Genomic DNA, 21,503 nt, shown 5'->3' with positions numbered 1-21,503 from the left:
GAATAGGGGCTGCAACCTGGCATCAACAGCTGCTAGCCAGTCAAACCTTCCCAACATAGCTTGGTCGTGCACATTAGCACATGACACATCCATCGTTCAGTTTAGAGCCCAACATCCCTTAGCTCAACAGGATGAATTCTGGCTCCATGAGAGTAACAAGAGAGACTGGGCTGCTTAGAGTGTAACCAGACACACACAGTTAATTGTACAGGATACTCCAGCTTCAGCATCGTGGCCATTAATACAGCCGGGCTCCATCTCGGGGCTGAATCGGCTGCTCCTCCCAAGGCACAGTACTGCGAGCCGGGACCTGCAGCCTTCAGGAGAAGGGGCCCTTCGGGCACCACGCAGCATCCTGCCCTGCAGCTGGAAGTCTCTGTAGGCCACTGCTTGGGCTCCTTGGGCATGAGGCAGCCTATGCTAGGGGTCAGGGTGTGCCTCTGTCTCATGCTGGGACCCACCCTGCCCAGACCACAACGCAGCTTGGCACCGCAGGCTCCAGCCGCCCCAGGAGCCATGGGCCTGAGGGGGGGGACAGCCCCACCCCCTGCAGCGGACCCCCCAGGTGCCCACGGCCTCAGCCCCGCGGCCGCACTGCCAGGGCCAGGGCCCGGCCCAGGCCACAGGCCAGGCCACGAGCCCCGCCCCCAGCACACACACACACGCGCTCCCACCCGACGCGCTAATTATAGCGCAGCAGCGCCGGGAGAGCCCTTAAATACAGCCCGCGCATGGCCCCGCCCACCGGCCCCGGGCATTGGCCAATCCGCTCAGAACGCAGCCGCCATTGGTTGGTACCGCCTCCCCTGCTGCGTGCCCATTGGATAAATCGCGGCGAGCTCGCCGCGGTGACGGGTTAAAAACGTGAAGCCGGAAGAGAGTCACGTGGAAGTAGCGGCGTTTCCCTTACTGGCTGTGCCCCTGCCGGCTGGTTCTGCCCCGCCTCTGGCGGTTGGCGTTTCTCTGATTGGCTGACCTTGCCTGTCTCACTTTCTATTGGTAGAGGGGAGCAAGTAGGCGGGGTTTAGCCACCCCTTGCCCCGCCCCCCGCCGTCGCCATTTCGTTGCTGGAGCGGACGGAGCCGGGGCTCGCGGGGTAAGCGCGGCGCGGGGCCGGGTCCCGCCGGTGGGGCGCTGCCGTGTCCGGGCGGGCCGGCCCCGCCCCGTGAGGGGATCCTGCCCCACCGGCCCGGGAGCGGCCTGCGCGGGGAGCCGGGACTCAGCCCGGCCGGGGCGGCCTCCGAGCCCAGCGGGCCGGGGGCGTCGGGCGGCCGGGGGCGTCGGGCGGCCGGGTCCGAGTCCAGGGCCCGCCGGGCCCGCCGGGCCGCTCAGTCCAGAGCCGCTGGTCCCTCGCGAGGCCTGTTTGTCCGCGCGCCGCGGGCGCCGCCCCGCCCAGCCTGGGGTCGCCGCCCGCCGAGCGGGGCTCCCGAGGCTGGCGGCGGGTTCCCTTCGCCCCGGTCGCTGGTCGCCGGCAGCGTCTCTGCTCGAAGTGACTGCAGCTGTGGCTGCTGCCAACGTCCAGGCTCGTGCCAGGCGGCGGCCGGACTCGCGCTTCTGGGTGCAGCCTTCATGCCCCTCGCTTGGCATGAAGTTACTCCTGTGCCCGGAAGGAGAGCGGGGGCCGGTGCAGGTGACCAGACCGCAGATGTGAAAAATCGGGATGGGGCGGGGGGAATAGGAGCCTATATAAGAAAGACCCCAAAATCGTGACTGTCCCTATAAAATCGGGCCATCCGGTCACTCTAGGTCCAGTCTGTGAAGTATATAACCATGTAAAAAGAACAGGAGGACTTGTGGCACCTTAGAGACTAACCAATTTATTTGAGCATAAGCTTTCGTGAGCTGCAGCTCACTTCATCGGCTGCCTTATTAGAGCAACTTAGAGACTAACAAATTTATTAGCGCATAAGTGCTCTAATACCTTTGTTAGGCTCTAAGGTGCCACAAGTCCTCCTTTTCTTTTTACGGATACAGACTGACACGGCTGCTGCTCTGAAACCTATATAACCATGTAATGAGACTATAACATTATGCAGACACTATGGCTTGCAATCAAGATTGCATGGTTGACAGGAAATCTGGCAGTTCCTAATTTTTGAGTGCTTGACCTTGCAACCCAGCTAACTTAAGTTTTTTAATTTGGCCCAGTGTACTAACATTACAGCTGTACATAATCTGTTTTTACCTTTTTAGACACATGAGAAACTACAGTAGCAAGCCTAACCTTCCCTGGGTGTTCTCTGGTTTCTCTTCTAATGCTGCCTCTCTTCAGGTTTGCATAGGTCTTGGGAATTCCCTGGATACCCAAGTTTCATAAATTTGATGAGTTGTGATGTTAGGAACAACAATCCTACACTACCTCTAGGGGATGGACTTAACTCAACCTTTCCCATCACTAGTTACTTTAATTCTAAGGCGTTCAAAAAGGGAGTTCAAAGGGGGTTCAAAAAGTAGCCAGTTGAGACTAGGGAGAAGCACACATATGACTGATGTATTGCAAAGGTGGCCCTAACAAAGCACTTGCTCTCGTAGAAGCTAGCTTCACATGTGAATCTCTCTATCGCAGTATAGAAGCTGTATGCACAATAGTCTGTTTTAACTTACTTTCAGATTTCAGAGTACCAGCTGTGTTAGTCTGTATCTGCAAAAAAAAAAAAAAGGACTTGTGGCACCTTAGAGACTAACAAATTTATTTGAGCATAAGCTTTTGTGAGCTACAGCTCACTTCATCAGATGCATGCTGTAGCTCACGAAAGCTTATGCTCAAATAAATTTGTTAGTCTCTAAGGTGCCACAAGTACTCCTTTTCTTTTAACTTTGTTACTGCTGGTAGTTATGGGTACCCAACTACCCATAACTACCAGCAGTAACAAATATAGTCTCAACAGAAGGCAAAAGTCAGAAGACGACTGTGGTCAGAAGTTTGGCTGCGTGTTTTTCCTGTGTGCTGTCCCAGCTCTGCGCAGACATTTAGCACAGCAGACCTTGAGTGAACTGCCCAGTGACCACTAAGGTACGAAGGCACTCAGCCAGGTTTATTGTTGATGAAGCACAGTAATAGCAGACTCTATAAGGATACTAAGACATGTAACTTAACAAGGGGAAAGAATATTCATGTCCATTTTAGCTACACATACACTGACCTGGGAGAGCTACGGTTGCTGTATGTGGAGCTGTAGTTGTCCTGCCTGTCCCCCTGCATGGAGTGATAGGAGTAGAGATGCAGCCCTGTATCCCATGTAGAATGGTGCGGGGTGGGGAGTGGCGTGAGGTGCTAACATGGAGTTCTCCATGGACTGCAAAGGAAGGTGAGCTCAGGATTGTTGAACCTGTAGGTCCACAAGAGTCTGCAACATCTGTGCTTGCTGGTGAAGACCTGTTATGTCCTGGTGCATCTCCCTCTCTTTTTCCTGGGCCTTTCTCCTGTCTGTCCTTTCCTCCTCCATATAGTGTGCAGTATTCACCCTCCAGGCAGTGATGAGCTGCCAGAAGGTGAAGAACCGGTTCCTTCACTTGCTCTGGGTCTCCGGCAGCACTGAAGGACCTGCTGCCGAAGGCCCGGAGCAAGTAAAGGACCTGCCACCAAAGGCCTGGAGTGCCGCTGAGTGAGTAAAAATTCTTAGGGGAGCTTCCCCAGCCAAGAGCTCAGGCGGGACAGAAAGGACAGTTTGCCCACCCCTTTAACAACCAGTTCGTGCGAACTGGCTCCAGCTCACCACTGCCTCCAGGCCCTCTGTTCATGGTCTGATGTAGCACTGGCTTGTGGTATCTTGCTGAACATGTCATCCCAAGTCCTCTTCTTTCTTCTCCTTATCTGGCTCAGGCGTTCTGTGGGTGTAGAGGCAGAACCCCTCAAGGTCACAACAGCAGTAGTAGCAGATAAAATACACAGGTACCATTGTCAATATAGTCTCAACAGAAGGCAAAAGTTAAGGTTCAGAACTCCCTCCCATTGTTCCTCTGAAGTTTTTAACAAGACATGCTTATTTGAACTTCACAGCGCCAGCCATGGTGATTATGGCCCGCTAGGGGTGAGGGAAACGAGAGAATTGCTCGGTTGCATGAAATTGAGTGTAGGGCAATGCACTGAATATGAGCACTGTTTTCCACAGGCAGTGGTGGTTTTAGCTCATATCTCGCTCCAGAGCACAGCTGCTGCTGGCATCCTGAAGCCATCTGGGCCCATACACTGCTAACCTGTTTACTGCAATGGTGCTGCTCCAATTGGTGTGGGAAAGTGACCCACTGCAGAGGAAGAAATAAGGCTGCCATCCCTAGAAACCTTTGGCAGAGGACTGCACAGTACCTCCATGAAAGTTTCATTGAGGTTCATTCAGGATATCCCTGTGTACATAGACTGTTCTTCATGACTTCCGCCCCCCAACCCCACCCTCCAATTCTCCAGAGGAATGAAAAGCAAATAACAGTTCTGTCTCTTTGTACCACTACCTCTTCCAGTATGAGTAAATTAGTGAAAAGGTAATAATGGTGTCCTGCTAAGTTTGGGTCACCATCAATACATTATTGTAATGGGAAATGCACTCACATACTTACCTGAGGTTCCTTCCCCTGCGCTGGGCTTGCCCATGCTCAACTGACTGGACTGAGGTAGAGTTGCAAACAGGTCCTGCCTTATGGCATGTCTGTGTCTCAGGATCCTTGGAGGTATCTACAGTGGTGTGCAGAGTTGTGGTGAGTCCGCCAAGTATGGCAGGCAGCTCTTTGTAAAAGTGACAGTTCTGCATCTTGGCACCAGATTGACTGTTGGCCTCTGTGGTCTTCTGGTCTGCCTGCTGCAGCTCCTTTACTTTCACATGGCATTGCTGCTGCTCCCTGTCATACCCCCTTCTGCACTCTGCTCCTAGATGTCCACGTTTCTACAGCTGGTCAACAGCTGTGCCTGCAGAGGTTCTTCTCCCCATGGTCCAAGAAGATCCAATATCTTCTGTCTACTCCAGGCTGAAGTGTGTACCTGGCATGGTTGGCTGGGCAGTTGCACACAACAGTGGAGAGCAGCTAGGTGTGTTTGCCAAGCTGGACAATTGGGTAAGGGATTTCAAAAATGTGTAGGGTTTCAAAGGGTTGAGGGGAGGGCTACCAGCCAAACAGACAGCCTGGACAAGATTAGTTTCACTTCCTCCTCTGGTTACGGAGTCTCTTCTGTGGTGGCTCAACCCTCAAGCAGTATACGGAGAAGTGTCTTCTCCAGGCCTCGGCTCTCAATGTCTCTAGTCATAGACACATCAGTGTTCAGGTGGGGATCACATCTAGGGGCCCTCAGGTCTCAAGGCTTCTGGTCCCAAGCAGAGCTCTCACTTCACATCAATGTCAGGGAGCAGAGAGCGTTTTGCCTAGCCTGTGAAATGTTCCAATCCCATCTGGAGGGCAGATGTATTATCAGTCATGACAGACAATACAAAGGCAATAGTTTATATAAACAGACAGGAGAGGAGCGTGCTCCACCCTATGTCAGGAAGTCCTCAAGCTGACTTCTGCATAGCCCCCTCAATACACCTAGAGGCATCTTACCTTCTGGGATCCCAGAACGAGCTGGCGGACCATCTCAGCAGATCCTTCCACAGCCACAAATGGTCCATTTGTCTGGATGTTGTGAACAGCATCTTCAACAGTGTGGAGTTCCCCATTCACAATGAGACTCAACAGGAAGTGTCAGCAGTTTTGCTCCTTCCTGAATCACAGCCCAGGCTGAATCGCAGACGCATTTCTCCTTCCCTGGAAGGACCGCCTGTTATGTGTGTTCCCGCACTTCCTGCTCAAGGTCAGAAGGGAAAGAGTGTCCATCATACTGATAACTCCAGCCTGGCCCTACCAGCACTGGTATACAACACTCCTAGAACTGTCGGTAGTCACTCTGATCACCCTGCCACTGGTGCTGGACCTAGTCACTCAGAACCACAGCCAACTCCAGCATCCCAATCTTGAGTCTCTCCCCTTTACGGCATGGAAGCTTCATGGCTAAACCCCATGGAGTTGGCGTGCTCAGAACCCGTTCAAGAGGTCTTCCTCAGCACCGGAAAACCATCCACTGGAGCGGTATACTTGGCCAAGTGGAAGAGATTTTCAATTTGGGCAACGTAAAGGGTACGTCTCCGATGCAAGCATCAATACCCTTCATCTTGGACTATCTATTGTACTTAAAGAAGCTAGGTCTGGCAGCGTTGTCCTTAAAGGTTCACCTGGCAGCAATCTCTGCATTCCACCCAGCAGTTGGCGGTCAATCAGTCTTTGCTAGTCTGATGGTGGGCTGCTTTCTCAAGGGACTAGATAGGTTATACTCAAGTTCACCATCCAGTACTGGCATGGGACCTTAAGCTGGTGCTTTCCAGGCTAATAAGGCCCTCTTTGAGCCCGTAACAACATGCTCGCTCCTCTGCCTCTCATGGAATGTGGCATTCCTAGTCATGATAATTTCAGCCAGGAGGGTGTCTGAGCTCAAGGCCTTGACATCTGAACCTCCATATAGAGTGTTCTGTAAGGACAAGGCCCAGTTGTGGCCTCATCCAGCCTTTCTGCCTAAGGTCGTATTTCAGTTTCAAACAAGCCAGGACGTTTTCCTCCCAGTGTTCTACCCTGAGCCACATGCCAACAGCCGGGAGCAAAGGCTCCATTCCCTAGACATCAGATGGGAATTGGCTTTCTATATCAAAAGGACAAACCCATTTCGTAAATCAAACCAACTCTTTACCGTAATAGCAGACAGGATGAAGGGCCTCTTGGTTTCATCGCAGAGAATTTCATTGTGGATCACATTCTGCATTTGAACATTCTGTATACCAGCCCATGTGCTGTCAGTGCAGTCCACGAGGGTGCAGGCCTCCTCAGCTGTATTCCTGGCACATGTCCCTATACAGGAGATTTGCAGAGGCATGACATGGTCATCGATTCACACATTCACCTCACATTATGCCATCACTCAACAAGCCTGGGATTATACAGCATTCGGCAGGGTGGTGCTTCAATCAGCGATTCACTGCAATCCGATCCCTCCTCCTGCGGTCTGCTTGAGAGTTACCTACTTGAAGAAAGGATGGTTACTTACCTTCGGTAACTGTTGTTCTTCAAGATGTGTTGCTCACAGCCATTCCAAGACCCACCTGCCTCCCCACTGTCGGAGCCGTGCCAGCAAGAAGCAACTGAAGAGGCAGTGGGTTGCCAGGGCCCAATATGCAGCACCATGAGGGCGCAACTCCAGGGGGTGCCTGGACCAACCTGATAGATACCACGGGGGAAAAAACCTTCTGGCTCCTAGGCATGTGGCCCGCACACACCTACTTGGAATGGCCACGAGCAACACCGCTCTAAGAACAACAGTTATGAAAGACAGATAACCGCCTTACGTTGTGCACAGCTCACAGTGGGATTTTGGTGGTACAGAACATTAGCACTCCAGTGTCTGAGGTCTTACTAATTTAGGATAGGTTTCAGAGTAACAGCCGTGTTAGTCTGTATTCGCAAAAAGAAAAGGAGTACTTGTGGCACCTTAGACTAACCAATTTATTTGAGCATGAGCTTTCGTGAGCTACAGCTCACTTCATCGGATGCATACCGTGGAAACTGCAGCAGACTTTATATACACACAGAGACCATGGAACAATACCTCCTCCCACCCCACTGTCCTGCTGGTAATAGCTTATCTAAAGTGATCATCAAGTTGGGCCATTTCCAGCACAAATCCAGGTTTTCTCACCCTCCACCACCCCCCCCCAAATTCACTCTCCTGCTGGTGAGTGAATTTGGGGGGGGGGGGTGGTGGAGGGTGAGAAAACCTGGATTTGTGCTGGAAATGGCCCAACTTGATGATCACTTTAGATAAGCTATTACCAGCAGGACAGTGGGGTGGGAGGAGGTATTGTTCCATGGTCTCTGTGTGTATATAAAGTCTGCTGCAGTTTCCACGGTATGCATCCGATGAAGTGAGCTGTAGCTCACGAAAGCTCATGCTCAGATAAATTGGTTAGTCTCTAAGGTGCCACAAGTACTCCTTTAATTTAGGATAGTAACTCAGTGCTCCTTTTAAAGAATGGGTTCCACCAAAAAGTGTCTTTGTAGAAAATCAAAAACTTTAATGCTTTTTGGCTCATCCTAACTTGCTCAAAAGTATTAAATAGTCTCTAAACTAAGGGATAGTCTCTGCTTCTCTTCCTTGTTGAGTCAGCTGCTGGGGATAGATGAGTATTGGTCCTTGGCCTGATAGATACAGTCTAAGCTTCTGTTTGTGTGAAGAGGAATTTTTCCCCCGTAAGGGCCCAGCATGAGCTGTGGAGGGGGAATGCAGAGTCCCAGGGTTGGGATGTACTCAAAAGCCATGAACTACAAACCAGAATGGAAGCTGCCAATAGCTCACAATCAAGCTCTGCTGCTCCTACAAAGTTTCTGGAGAAGTGGAGGAAAGTCTTGTAAGAAGAGGGGCGGTCCAAAACCATCCTGGAGAACAAACAGCCTTCTTTTGGCAGGAGTTCATCTCCAGGTCAGCTAAGGAGTAGAATTTGTGCAGTTTGGCAACCTCCTTTGTAAAGCATGGACACACATCCGGTAATGGTCTCTCTACTGCTGTAGGTACTGGTAATAGCACCCCTAGCATGCAATGATTGCAAAGTCAAGGTGCCACAACAGCCTCTAACAATGTCTTTAGTTTTATGGGTTTATTTTATATTTTCATCCTTAATATGGCTTCCCCTTTTAATAACATTCTAACTTGCTTGAATAGCTGCTTGTTTTCCAGCCATCTTGGTCTTCATTCTGATTCATCATAAACTGGATTGCTGTCTTCCCCTTACATGAGATCTAGAGCTCAGACTTAGTCCCACCTACAGCACCTGCTTGTGCTACTGTTCAGTTTCTCTTGGACTGTAGTCAGTTGCACTCGTCAGATGGATGCTGACTTTAGTCTCCTATGGAGGGCACCAGCCTTTTGTTTTATAAAACAACTCTCCATGCACTAAACCTGGAACAGCACTGGCAGTAACTGCCCTGCATTGTGCTGCCTCCTATACCAAGAGGGGAATGATCATGAGGAGTTACATGAGCCTGATCATTTGCTGATTGGATTTTAGGCTGAGCCTGCCCAGGGTTCCAGTTCTGGTGGCTGCTTGTGATATGGGCTCTTGACCTACTAGGAATCAAGCTGAGATGATCAGTGTTTCAGTTGGGTGATAACTTCAGTTTGTATCTGGCTAAACTAGATAATGGTGAGAGGCTATAGGCCCATTGCCACCTGCCTGACTGTTTCCCCTGGCTGCTCTTCCTCCTACAGGTCATGTTTTTGTCAGAGTTTTAATTTGTACCTGGTGGATTTTGTAGTTTCTCCCACAGTCTCGGGTGGGATGCACGCTCCAAAATGTAACATGAGGTTTAGTTTAGTTTGAGCTAGCAGCGAAGTTACAAGCCAGATAAGGATCTACCGCTTTTCCCTTTCCTTGCTTTCTCCCTCTCTCCCTTCAGAATCAATAGAATCCCAAACAGTAGATTTGCTGTTTTCATTTACTAAGCCTTACCTCTGCTGCCAGCCATGCTTGATTTCTCTGAATACTGCAGGACCCTCCTCTTGTGGCAGACTAAACCACCAGATTCTAGCTCTGCAGAAAGCCCTGAGTCTTCTGCCTTGGTTTCATTCACCATTATCCTTTCTCAGTCCCCAAAGAGTGATCTTTCATTGTCTCCAGAGTTCAGAAATACTAGTCATGCACTACCCATGAAGGCCTGGAAATCACAGCTTTCAGGCTAGAACATTAATGCTCATTCCCTATCATACCAAGCTGCTATGCATAGAGTTGCCAAGGGGGGTTAGTTTAAATAAAAATCAGTTTGATTAGCACTCTGAAATGTCCGTTACTACTGACTGCCTGGGACAGCTGCTAATCTTGTCTGAATACATAGTGGAGAAATGCATGATTCCTGGAATCCTCTCTCCGCTGGGACTCCTGAAGCTGACTCTTGCGGTATTGCAATGAGTAGGAATGTAGTTTGAAACTTTTTAGGAAGCTCTCTGAAAACACATATGCAAATAGGGTCACAGCATACTCTGTGGTGCAGCAGGGGAAGGGAGATGTTTAATTCCAAGGCATACCTACATTTTGCAGCACAAGCCTCAGCTGATCACTCAAAAGGAGCCTTAGATCTTCCCCCTTATTCTAGTGTTCTGAATTAAACACACACACACATAATATGTGCTCTCACTTGGTTGAGCAGAAATTGTATGTTGAAATCAACCAGTGATTAAAACCCTGCATTTGCTCAGCTTTCTCCTTATGGTAGTTGAATACAGTGGCTGTACGTGGCCGTTCACTGCTTTACAGGCAGGGTGCTGTGCACCTGTTTTCAATCTAATAAGGCAATGAGCAGACCCATTGCGGGTGTGGTTAGATGTTGGCTGCAGGTGTGTTCTTTGTGCTGTCTCAGCTCCGCGCAGACAGCAGAGCTCAGTTAAACTGCCCGGTAAATCCATAGACTCGGTTTTAAGCGAAGGCACCTGGCCAGGTTTACTGTTGACGAAGCACAGTAATAGCAGCACCTGGCAGACTCTACGAGGATACTAAGACCTGTATGCCTGTGACAATGGACACAGCGTAGTGTATCTCAGGACTTTCCACTGCCCCCCTCAGCTGGCCAGAGACACATTTTTGTATGCTGATACAAACAAGTTAGTACTGCTCTTTTGACATAGTTACTGACTCCTTGCATCGATAGTTCTCACCCATCATCTTGTACATGTTCGATCAAAACATCTCTATGTACTGTCATCCTGACCTTCTCTTTTAGGAGGGGTCATTGTGTTCCTTGGGGAATGTTTTTGTACCATCCTTGATATCGGGGGTGTTCTGGTACCACTTGATAGCGGGCTGTGTTTGCATGAGTACTCTGACTAGCACTTCTTAGGAATGTGTATTTCTGCAATATCAGCCCTGTTCTTGCCAAATTCTGTGAGCAAGTCCTGCCTCATACAAGGGCTTATGTCTCAGGCACTCTTCCTAATACAGCGGGGGTGGAGAAGAGATGCAATCATTAATCCTGTGAATCTGTATTTGGTGATTAAGAATCATTCTGGGATTGCATGTAAGCAGGAATTCTCCTTAGATGGGACACCTATACAGAGATTCACTCCTGCACAACACAGGCATGTGGAGGTGCTAAATCAATCTTTTTTTCTTAACAGAGAACATAACCAACTACAATGGGGAACGTCTTTGAAAAACTGTTTAAAAACCTCTTTGGGAAGAAAGAAATGCGAATTCTCATGGTAGGTCTGGATGCAGCAGGAAAAACCACCATCCTTTACAAACTTAAGCTGGGGGAAATTGTGACCACCATCCCAACAATAGGTAGGTTTTACTAATATACAGACTCCATTAGATTTGTGCAGTAAGGGAATGTAATCAGTGATTCACAAGGACTTTCTGACGCACCAGTTTGTGAGCACTGTTGTGCCTTATAACAGGTCATGTAGTGTGGGTTGAGAGTGGCCAGAAGAACCTGGTATTAGAGTAGAGAGTTAAAGCACTTCTCTATCTTCACTGTAATGATCCCTGATTCTAAAAGGAGCAGAAAACCTCTTGTCCTAACACTGTTGTTAAATGTTTGTTTGATTAATGGGATGCATGGACTGAAATTTACAAAGAGGCAATATGGTCTAATGGTTCTGGGGATTAGGAAATGGGAGATATGGGTTCTGTTCCCAATTCTGTCACAGACCCTAACCTTGGGCTAGGGATGTAAAAGGTTAACTGGTAAGCATTAGGCTTACTGTTAACCGGACCTTAACCGTTATCCCATGCGGGAGCCACGGAGCATGGGCACAGCCCGGAGAAGCCAGGCCAGAGCAACCCAGGCCACGGTGTGCAGCCTGGCGGGGCCCTGGTCTCAGCAGGACCCTAGCCCCTGCTGCCCCACTCTGGCCTGCCATGGAATGACATCAGTTAACCAGTTAAATGATATAATTGTAATCATTTAACCGGTGAACTTTTTTAACCAATATTTACATCCCTACCTTGGGCCAGGGTGGATTGATTTTAAAACAAGGCAATTTAAATCACCAAGTGGAAAGCATCAATTTTAATCACCTTTTCCAGTTGTACTTCCTTTATTTTTCAAAGAAAGGTGCGTTCTCACTGGTTTATATAATCATTAAAACATGTTGATGTACAACTAAATAGAGCCTTTACGCAAGATTTGGTAAATCTTTTTGCTACGTAGGAGGGTACCCTGTATACATTTATTTAAGCAATTATATAGCTTACTATTTTCAGCTTCTTATTAATTATACAATTTTAGTATGTTAGAAAATGGTAAATGATATACTGCTTATTAGATAATTAACTTTCCTCATGATTTTTGTCAAGCAGCATTAGGATGGCAACTGGAATTTTATTAAACACACAACAGCATATACAATTTATTAAACAAAACAACATTAAATGTTTTGGAAATGAGACAACCATCTCCTAAGTTATTTAGGCTGTTCTTCAAAATTTAAAACAATCAGATCTCATCCCCTCCTTATTTTCATTTGTAGTCTGGAAGAGATACAAGCTTTCTTGTTTTTTCATCTCCCAGTTGATTTCTCAACTTTGAATGAATTAGTCTAAATAAAAAAAAAAAAAAATCGTTCTGTGCCTACAAAAGAGGCAATTGCTGTCAGAAGCTGGTTTAGCCCTTCAACAAACTCTGGTTCCAGGTGCTTAGCTAGTGACTTCCACCAGTTCAGTGGTGTGACTTTTTTAAAACATCAGCCAACACCTACTGCTTGGATGGTCCCCTCTAGCCCTGATCTCTGTTATGGTTGGTATGACAGAGGTGATTATTAGATGCCCCTGTCATAGCAGCAGGTTCTTCTGCAGCAGCTAGGCATCTAAATGAGGTGGAGCAAATGCGTGATCCACCTGCTTCTTTATTGCCTGCTGCTGAACTCTGTTGGTGCCTCTGTCTTTCTTCACTGGCTCTTGAAGTTCTTTGCAAATTTCAACAGCAGCAGCAGCAGAGTAGCAATCTTTCTGCAGTTTGTTCCGGGCTATGGAAATAGGTTTCAAGCTATTCAGCATATCTTCTGCATTTCTCTTTAGCCCAATGTTGACTACTTTGGCTGCAATAGTTTCCTCTTTTTGTCTCCATTTTCTTCACAAATTATTAGAATAGGCCAGTTCTTAATAAATAGCTCAAAAGTCACTCACTGAATTCCATCATACATCTTGGAAGAGAATGAGTTTAGATCCTCCTCTCTCCAGGGAAGCTGAAGCAAAGTGGAAGTGTTTTTCAATTTCAAAAATGTTTTCCTTTATTCCTGGAGTTGTTCTTAACTTTAAAAGATGCATCAAATGAGCACAGCACCCTTTTTAGTATAAGTTTCAGGTTCCCTTCCTTCTCTTTGTCTAGATTTCTTTGTGCTACATTTGCAGCATGACAAAGCTATGCACTTGACGTTTGAATTTTTGTTCACAGTTAGTTATAGCTTTCACTACTAAATCTGCTATATGGGCACTTCCTGATGTATCAGTTGTTTATCTTATAGAAACAACCCCATCTTCTGCACATTGCTCCACCCATCAAGTTCAGATTAACGAATTTCGTATTAACATGTTTTGCACACTTCCTTCTCAGTGTATCCAGCAACCTTCCAGCTCTGCCGGGTGGAGTGTAGCCTGGTCATAATGATTGAATCATGTCAATTAAATGTTTGTTCTAAAACAAGACTAAAGGGAAAAATTGTTCCATGAATGAACCAAACACACTTTTCATCTATGGAGTCTGGCTGGAATTTGCTCTTCATGCTTATGAACTCCTCCATGGTTTCTCTGGGTGATGGGGTTTTTTTCTTTTTTTTTCTTTAAATACACTCAGGTAATTTGTCTGTTTAGTTACAGCTCTGCTGATGGGACCGGCAGATGATGAAGCTGTAGATATTGCAAATAAGTGTTCAATTCCCTTCGTCTAACCTAGACCATCGAAACAAAATGTTTTGTTTTTTTTTTAAAAAGTCACTCTCAGTGCAGGGTCTTTGTTTTAAAGGTCAGTGAAAGATTCCTCCTACAGCCGTTTGTCTCACTGTTTAAATATATAACTTATTCTAAACCCAGTTTGACAGGGGAAATAAACAAATCATAAGGATTATATAAATCTAACACCCTATCTCTAGCAACATACCAAACAGCTTGGGGAAAAAAAAATTTAATGTTAAAATTCATAAAGTCCTAATAAAACTGTACTTTTGAAGAGGAAATCTTCCCCTGGGATGGTTGATTATGTTGAGCAATAAAAAATCATTTCAGAAGTCCGGCAGTGACAGTGAAAATGTAACTGATAAATACTTTGAAATTCATAAGTAATACACCAAAAACACACTTATGACCATCTAAGTGATCATTTCATAGACTATTAGCATTGGAAGAGACCTCAGGAGGTCATCTAGTCCCATCCCCTGCTCAAAGCAGGACCAACCCCAACTAAATCATCCCAGCAAGGGCTTTATCAAACCGGGCCTTAAAAACCTCTAAGCAGGGAGATTCCAGCACCACCTCCCTAGGTAACCCATTCCAGTGCTTCACCACCCTCCTAGTGAAATAGTGTTTCCTAATATCCAACCTAGACCTCCCCCACTGCAACTTGAGACCATTGCTTCTTGTTCTCTCATCTGCCACCACTGAACAACTGAGCTCTATCTTCTTTGGAACCCCCCTTCGGGTAGTTGAAGGCTGCTATCAAATCCCCCCTCATTCTTCTCTTCTGCAGACTAAACAAGCCCAGTTCCTTCAGCTTCTCCTCGTAAGTCATGTGCCCGAGCCCCCTAAACATTTTCATTGCCCTCTACTGGACTCTCTCCAATTTGTCCACATCCCTTCTGAGTGGGGCGGGGGGGTCCAAAACTGGATGCTGTACTCCAGATGTGGCCTCACCAGTGATGAGTAGAGGAGAATAATCGCATCCCTCAATCTGCTGGCAATGCTCCTACTAATGCAGCCCAATATGCTGTTGGCCTTCTTGGCAACAAGGGCACACTGCTGACTCATAGCCAGCTTCTCATCCACTGTAATTCCCAGGTCCTCTTCTGCAGAACTGCTGCTTAGCCAGCCGGTCCTCAGTCTGTAGCGGTGCATGGGATTCTTCCTTCCTAAGTTCTCTGACTTTCTTCCCATGCAGGTTTCAATGTGGAGACTGTAGAATACAAAAACATAAGCTTCACAGTCTGGGATGTGGGTGGCCAAGACAAAATCAGACCCCTCTGGCGACACTATTTCCAGAACACACAAGGTAAGTACACGTATTTAAACCGCATACGTACTGTGACTGTCACTTGGCTAAATGCTGTCAGCCTTGTGCATGTGACTGTTCAGGCCTCGGCCGTGGCTTCTCTAAGCCAACAAACGTCAGTCTTATATCTTGTCTTTCACTTCTCCCTCTGTGCCACTCTTTAATTCTTTACCTAGTTCTGGAGTGGCTGCTATGGTCTCCATAGTTAAGGTTTCTGTTTTAAAGCACTTTTTGAAACCACTCTTACCTGCCACACACACAGTTAAATCAATGTGACTGACATGGCAGTTCAGAGCCTGGATAGAGCCTTTTGTGTAAGTCCCCGGTAATTTAGTGAAGGGTTTCCTGCGATACAGCCCACACCTCCAAAATGGCCTATTTAAGAAATGCTTTTATTTGTGCAGCAATTGTGGGCGTGGAGGCCTTGAAAAGGATCCACATCCAGTTGATGCTGGATGCCCTCTGCTGAATTTTAGCACCTCGCTCTGGAAACAAGCTCAAACCAAGGTGGAAGTGTTGGAGTTTAGGTTTTGGCTCTGCAGAGCAAGTTGCTGGACTGCAGTGAGCCAGGCACGTTTTACAGTCCTGTGCACAGAGACTCTACTTCTTAGCTTACTCTAAGATGCACTGCTGACAAAACAGGCAGTTTGTTCAGTGATGGTTTTAGACGACCTCTGCTTACTAGGCCTTAAAAACATTGGGAGACCCAAAAAGCTGGTTGGTTGTCCAGACAAAACTGTCCCAGAATCATATGATGCTGTGGCTTTGCTTGTGACAGTGATGGCCCAGGGTAGGCATTACTTTAACAGGCCTATAAAGAGGCAGTAGGGTTAGCTTTTTCTTGCAGCCTGCAGTAGAAATTGTCAGTTTCAATTTGACACTTTCAGAAATTGGGGTCTTTGGTTAAAATAAGATTGGCTGGGATGACACATTATCAATACTCCAACTTTACTTGGGTTTTACCAGGAGTGGAGGCTTGAGGAATTAGCCTTGCACAAGGTGAAAATTCATAATCTTTGGCTGTGTAATTGAAAGGACATGTTAGCTAATTTTTTCCTTCTCTGTGAACTAGGTCAAAGTGTGATGGAAGACCCACTAGTGACTATAGCCAAGATAGTCAGGGACACAACCCCATGCCCCAGGTGTCCCTAAACCCCCAACTGCCAAAAGCCGGGACTGGACAGCTGGGGTGGATCACTTGAAATTGCCATGTTCTGTTCATTCCCTTTGAAGCATCTGGCCAGTGTCCGAGGATACTGGGCTAGATGGACCATTGGTCTGACTCTGTATGGCCCTTCTTATGTGACCTAGTTATTACTGAACACTGATTGCATCTCTCCTCTTACTCCTGCTTAGGCTTAATCTTTGTAGTGGACAGCAATGATAGGGAGAGAGTGAATGAAGCAAGAGAAGAACTCACCAGAATGTTGGCAGAAGACGAGCTCCGGGATGCCGTTTTACTAGTGTTTGTAAACAAACAGGTGAGGTGTCTCCTGATCCCTATCTTTTCTAGGTCTTCATGGATGGCCCTTGTGATTGCCAGCATTGGCAGTCTTTAAATCTTCTGCAAGATCTGCTCTAGTTCAAAAGGAATTATTGTGGAGCAGTTCCAGGGCCTGTATTACACAGGATGTCAGACCAGATGATCACAATGGTTGCTTCTGGCTTTGGAATCTCTGATCCTAACCAGGAAAAGGTTCCAGGCTAGACAGTGAACTGGCTGTGGGGAATGAAAATATTTATCTTCTGAAACTGGAACTACCCTATGAGTTCTTGCTAGTGCACAGCCCTGGTGCAGTCTCTGCCTGGGAGAGATTAGATGGGGTGGAGGAAGAACTCCTGCATAGGTGAGATTGATGTTTTCGGACTTCTTGTAATTCAGCCTTTTTGAAATTTTGCTGCTCTGGGAAGAGTAAATCTTAATTTAGTGGAGCAAATATCCTTAGCATCTTAATTATCCTCATGAGGAGGGTGGGCAAATGGTATTTATACCTGAGCTGGTAAAATTTCAGTTGTTCTTGCAAGGCTGATCTGTTGTCACTCTGCCCCACTCTGCTGTCAATGTCTAGATTAGATTCTTCCAACTACATTCAGCTCTTCAGTTAAAATTTGCTTGTAATCCATGCCAGCCTTACAATACTTGCCTGACATTCCCGCTGGTTCTTCCAGCCATTTTGCCTACCTGCTTAGGAATGTAGGGGTCATTAGTTCATTAGTGTGGCAGGCACAGCAAATCCAAATGACAAGTCAGACCTGTTCATACTGAAATTCATAGTCAGGCATAGGCTCATCTCCCCATCGTAGCAGACTTCAGTTAGTTGCTTCACTTTCATCTAAACCTTTCAGGTGTCCCTAAAACACTTGAAGTAAGTTGGGTTTAGATAGCAGACTGATGCAGGACCCCACCTATGTTCCCTCTAATTTTTTCCATCCGTATGCAGAATGAATTTTGTTATGTGCACCAATATCAAGGTGATGTGTCCCGCCAGTAGAAACAAAAATCCTAGATATAATATATACTTTTTTAAAAGTTACCATAGGGATAATTACTCCAGCCAGGACAGGCATTTTAGTACTCACTACTCAAAGGATTAAATTTAAGCATAAGAGAAATAAAATGATAAAATGCACAGACCAGCCAAAACACTAAAATAGCAGCACTTTGAAAGAATAACATTACAGAGAAAGTGTGTGCATTGCAGGAAGTATCAAGAGGTAACAACAACAATAATACAAGTATGTGTTGGGAGGGGAGTGGGGGGGGTGTAGAAAGAGGGGCATGGGGGGTGTGGGTGTGACTATGAGAGATAGTGACGGGGGGGGTGAAGAGACATGGTGAATGTGTGAAGAGAGGCAGCGATTGTGTGTGAGGCGCGCGCGCTCTCTCTCTCTCTCTCTCTCTCTCTCACACACAGTCTCAGTTAGCTGGCAAGGATTCGGTAGTTTTGACAGAGCTCCACAGTGTACCGAGAGCTCTCTAGTTAAAGACCTGCGTTGGAATGTCCTGCCTTGTTTCAGTTTGAACGTTTAATCTTAATGTGTTTCAGTGGCTGCAAAGCATTTTTAGTTATAACATTCTGTGTGATTGAACTTCCCTTTAGGACCTTCCCAATGCTATGAATGCTGCAGAGATCACCGACAAACTTGGCTTGCATTCCCTTCGTCAGAGGAACTGGTACATCCAAGCAACATGTGCCACCAGCGGAGACGGGCTTTATGAGGGATTGGACTGGCTCTCCAACCAGCTCAAAAATCAGAAGTGATCAATTCCCTGAGCATCTCATCAGAACCAGCCAGCCTCTGCTGTGTGTGTGCGTGTGTGTGTCAGGGGGAGAGATCACACAGGTGTGCACGTCTGGGAGTGGGAGCAGCTTTCTCACACTGTGCCTTAAACATGCTGTAAAATAAAACCAATAGTATTCTATTTTAAACACTACCTTCCATAGCTTTGAACGTAGCATTTTTACACCAGCAAGCAGAACTTAGGGTATTCAATGGGACATGATTGGAAAAAGGACCCTCAGCAACTGAAGGACAAGAAAACTCCGTTTTACACGCCAGGTTATCATTGCAGTTGTCTCATGCGAGTTTTGTGTTTTCCCCGTTATCAGTGCAGTCTGTTGCAGTGTATAGTTTGATCTCCTTCCTTCATCATTTTTCAGTAGAATAATTTTACTCTTTCTGAATGTTGCCATAGGACTATATACCAGCATGTTACTCAGTATTTCAAACCTCTGACCCACGCAACTTTCTGTAAAGCGAGATGTCTCTTCTGGTTCAGTTGAACAGTAGCATAGACAGTGTGTTCTGTGGTGGGAACTGTGTAATTTTCTCTGCTGTGTAGAACATACCTCATTGTAAAGTAATTTGTTTGGGGGGGTTGTGGGGCTTCTTTGGATCAAGGTTTCCCCAGCTCCAGTCATATATTAGCCCCTCTAGCTAATTCCTCTCTTGTGGGATGGCAGAAGCTCAGCTTGGGAGGAAGGATCAGATGTCTGGACAGGCCAAGTGACTTATTTCACAAAAGACCTTAGTTACTGGTATCCGTTAGAATCTCCATCGGCAGGCTGGAAACGAGGCTTCTGAGATTACTGCTCCCACTCCTGCTTTGTACAAAACATCCTATGCTCCCTTGGAACGGATAGCGATGTCTTGTACGGTTATCAATTCTAACTACCACTTTAGGTTATCTCTGTTACAGGAACCCTATCAGTCTGTGAACGTCAGTAATTTGGTGTCAAGGGGGAGAAAGGAATCTAATGATAAAGGGGATTTGGGGGACATGCATGGAGACTAGACTGGAGCAGCCTGGCTAGTGCTGTGTAAGCAATTCTCATGTTCAAAAAATCCATTCCAGTTTCAGCAAAACATATGTGGTTTGGCAAACGCTGCACTGTCTGATGTCATTGGGTGGGTCAAAAGTACTCTTCTGCCACTTGCATTTGCCATTCTCACCTGAAGTCTCCACTATCTCCTCATCCCTTTTGGTCCCAATGTGGAAGAACAGGCTGGTGCCCCTCTTCTTCCATTGATAGTAATGCTTTGCAGTGAACAGAATGTGCAGTTACTCCTTTGCCTCTTTTAAAAAAAATAATAATAATAATAAAAAATGGAGGGGACCCAGTGGAAGGAGAGAATGTCTGTCAGTCTTTTAACCATTTGAAATCTACTTGGACTATTGAGAAAATGAAGCAGAAATGTCTTTTTAATAGAAAAGTTTCATATATTCATGTTCAAAAATGTACATCTATAAAAATACTACAGGGGGGCAGGGGAAGAAGTGAAGTGTGAATCAGATACAAGCCAAATATGGATTTGGTTTTTGAACCATGTTGTAACTTCTCTGAGAAGTGCACTGTAATAAAGAGACTCTGTCTTGGAACAAGGAATGGGCTTGTGGTTGATGGCAGCCATATTCTTTTGTACACATGCATCCCTGTCAACAGTCCAAACTAAGAACACCAATCTCATTCCTGCAGTTCCTTATCTACTGATCAAGGAATCTTTCTCCCCGCACCATGCTCAAGGGAGCTGGTAAGTACAAAATTCTTTAATCTGTCCCAGATTTGCTCTGGGAACACAATTTTAGAACTTTGGTCTCTTCTGTTCCTGCAGGACTGGAAGTGTGGTGTGCATGTATAGTAGAGCATCTGTGCTCTGCGCTACCGTGCCTCAAGGAGCTAGACAGACCATAGAAAATGCATTTGGGAGGGCTGGAGGAAGCTGCCTTTTTCTGAAAGATTCCTCCCTCGGTGCCCAGCAGAGGAGCTGGGATTCATCTTGGAGAGCTTCATTTTCAGTATTGTAGGGCAAAGGGGAGACAACTGCCTTGTGGGGTCAGGATACAGCATATATGCTGTCATGTCAGCCAGGGCTGCTTTCTGCTCCCTGTTGCCTCCTTTTTCCATTTCTGCGGCTATACGCTACAGCTGGTTTTTGTAGAGATGGCTCACCAGCTGACCTAGCTACACAGCAAGAAGGGCTCCGAAGAACTCTGCCTGCTTGCATGCTGTGCTGACCACTGCTTGGTCTATTTCACAGAGCTTAAGGCCAGAAGGGACCATTATTACACCATTTAGTCTGACCTCCTGGGTCTGATGAGCCATTACATTTTGCTTGGATACCACTATATTCAGCACAAAAACTTCCATTAAACTAAAGCTTTTCAGTCCTCAGGAGACTAAGCTGTGTCAAGAACAGCAGAGACTGATTTCAGAGTGGCAGCCATTTTAGTCTGTATCAGCAAAAAGAACAGGAGGACTTGTGGCACCTTCGAGACTAACAAATTTATTTGAGCATAAGCTTTTGTGAGCTAAAACCCACTTCATCAGATGCGTGCCTGTCAGGGTTCCCTCCCCACTCTGAACTCTAGGATACAGATGGGGGGACACACATGAAAAACCGCCTCAGCTTATTTCTATCAGCTTAGGTTAAAACTTGTTCAAGGCACAAATTCTTTGCCCTTGGAGGGTACTATTGGATGAGCTATTACCAGCAGGATAGTGAGTTTGTGTGTGGTTTTTGTGAGGGGGTGAGAGAACCTGGATTTGTGCAGGAAATGGCCCAACTTTATTATCATGCACATTGTGTAAAGAGTTGTCACTTTGGATGGGCTATCACCAGCAGGAGAGTGAATTTGTGTCGGGGGGTGGAGGGTGAGAAAACCTGGATTTGTGCTGGAAATGGCCCACCTGATGATCACTTTAGATAAGCTATTACCAGCTGGACAATGGGGTGGGAGGAGG

At 46.7% G+C, this 21,503-nt stretch overlaps 1 protein-coding gene across 2 annotated transcripts; it reads left to right on the top strand.

Annotated features, from left to right (window-relative positions):
* Positions 1–968: 968 nt before the first annotated feature.
* LOC311513654 (ADP-ribosylation factor 2) lies at positions 969–20,147 on the top strand. 2 transcript variants are annotated; one of them, XM_084615622.1, is made up of 5 exons: positions 969–1,096; positions 11,174–11,339; positions 15,148–15,258; positions 16,615–16,739; positions 18,360–20,147. In XM_084615622.1, exons 2-5 carry the CDS (start codon positions 11,192–11,194, stop codon positions 18,519–18,521), a joined length of 546 nt encoding a protein of 181 aa, XP_084471748.1. In that variant the 5' UTR covers positions 969–1,096; positions 11,174–11,191; the 3' UTR covers positions 18,522–20,147. The 2 variants fall into 2 exon arrangements, with proteins under 2 accessions (XP_084471748.1, XP_084471749.1); XM_084615623.1 differs by lacking the exon at positions 969–1,096 and adding an exon at positions 1,500–1,630.
* Positions 20,148–21,503: the final 1,356 nt, after the last annotated feature.

This window comes from Lepidochelys olivacea, assembly GCF_965140295.1.
Source record: "Lepidochelys olivacea isolate rLepOli2 genome assembly, chromosome: 27".
Classification (NCBI taxonomy): Eukaryota; Metazoa; Chordata; order Testudines; family Cheloniidae; genus Lepidochelys; species Lepidochelys olivacea.
The sequence above is the reverse complement of the archived record's forward strand: the minus strand, read 5'-3'. Positions and strand labels throughout refer to the sequence as shown.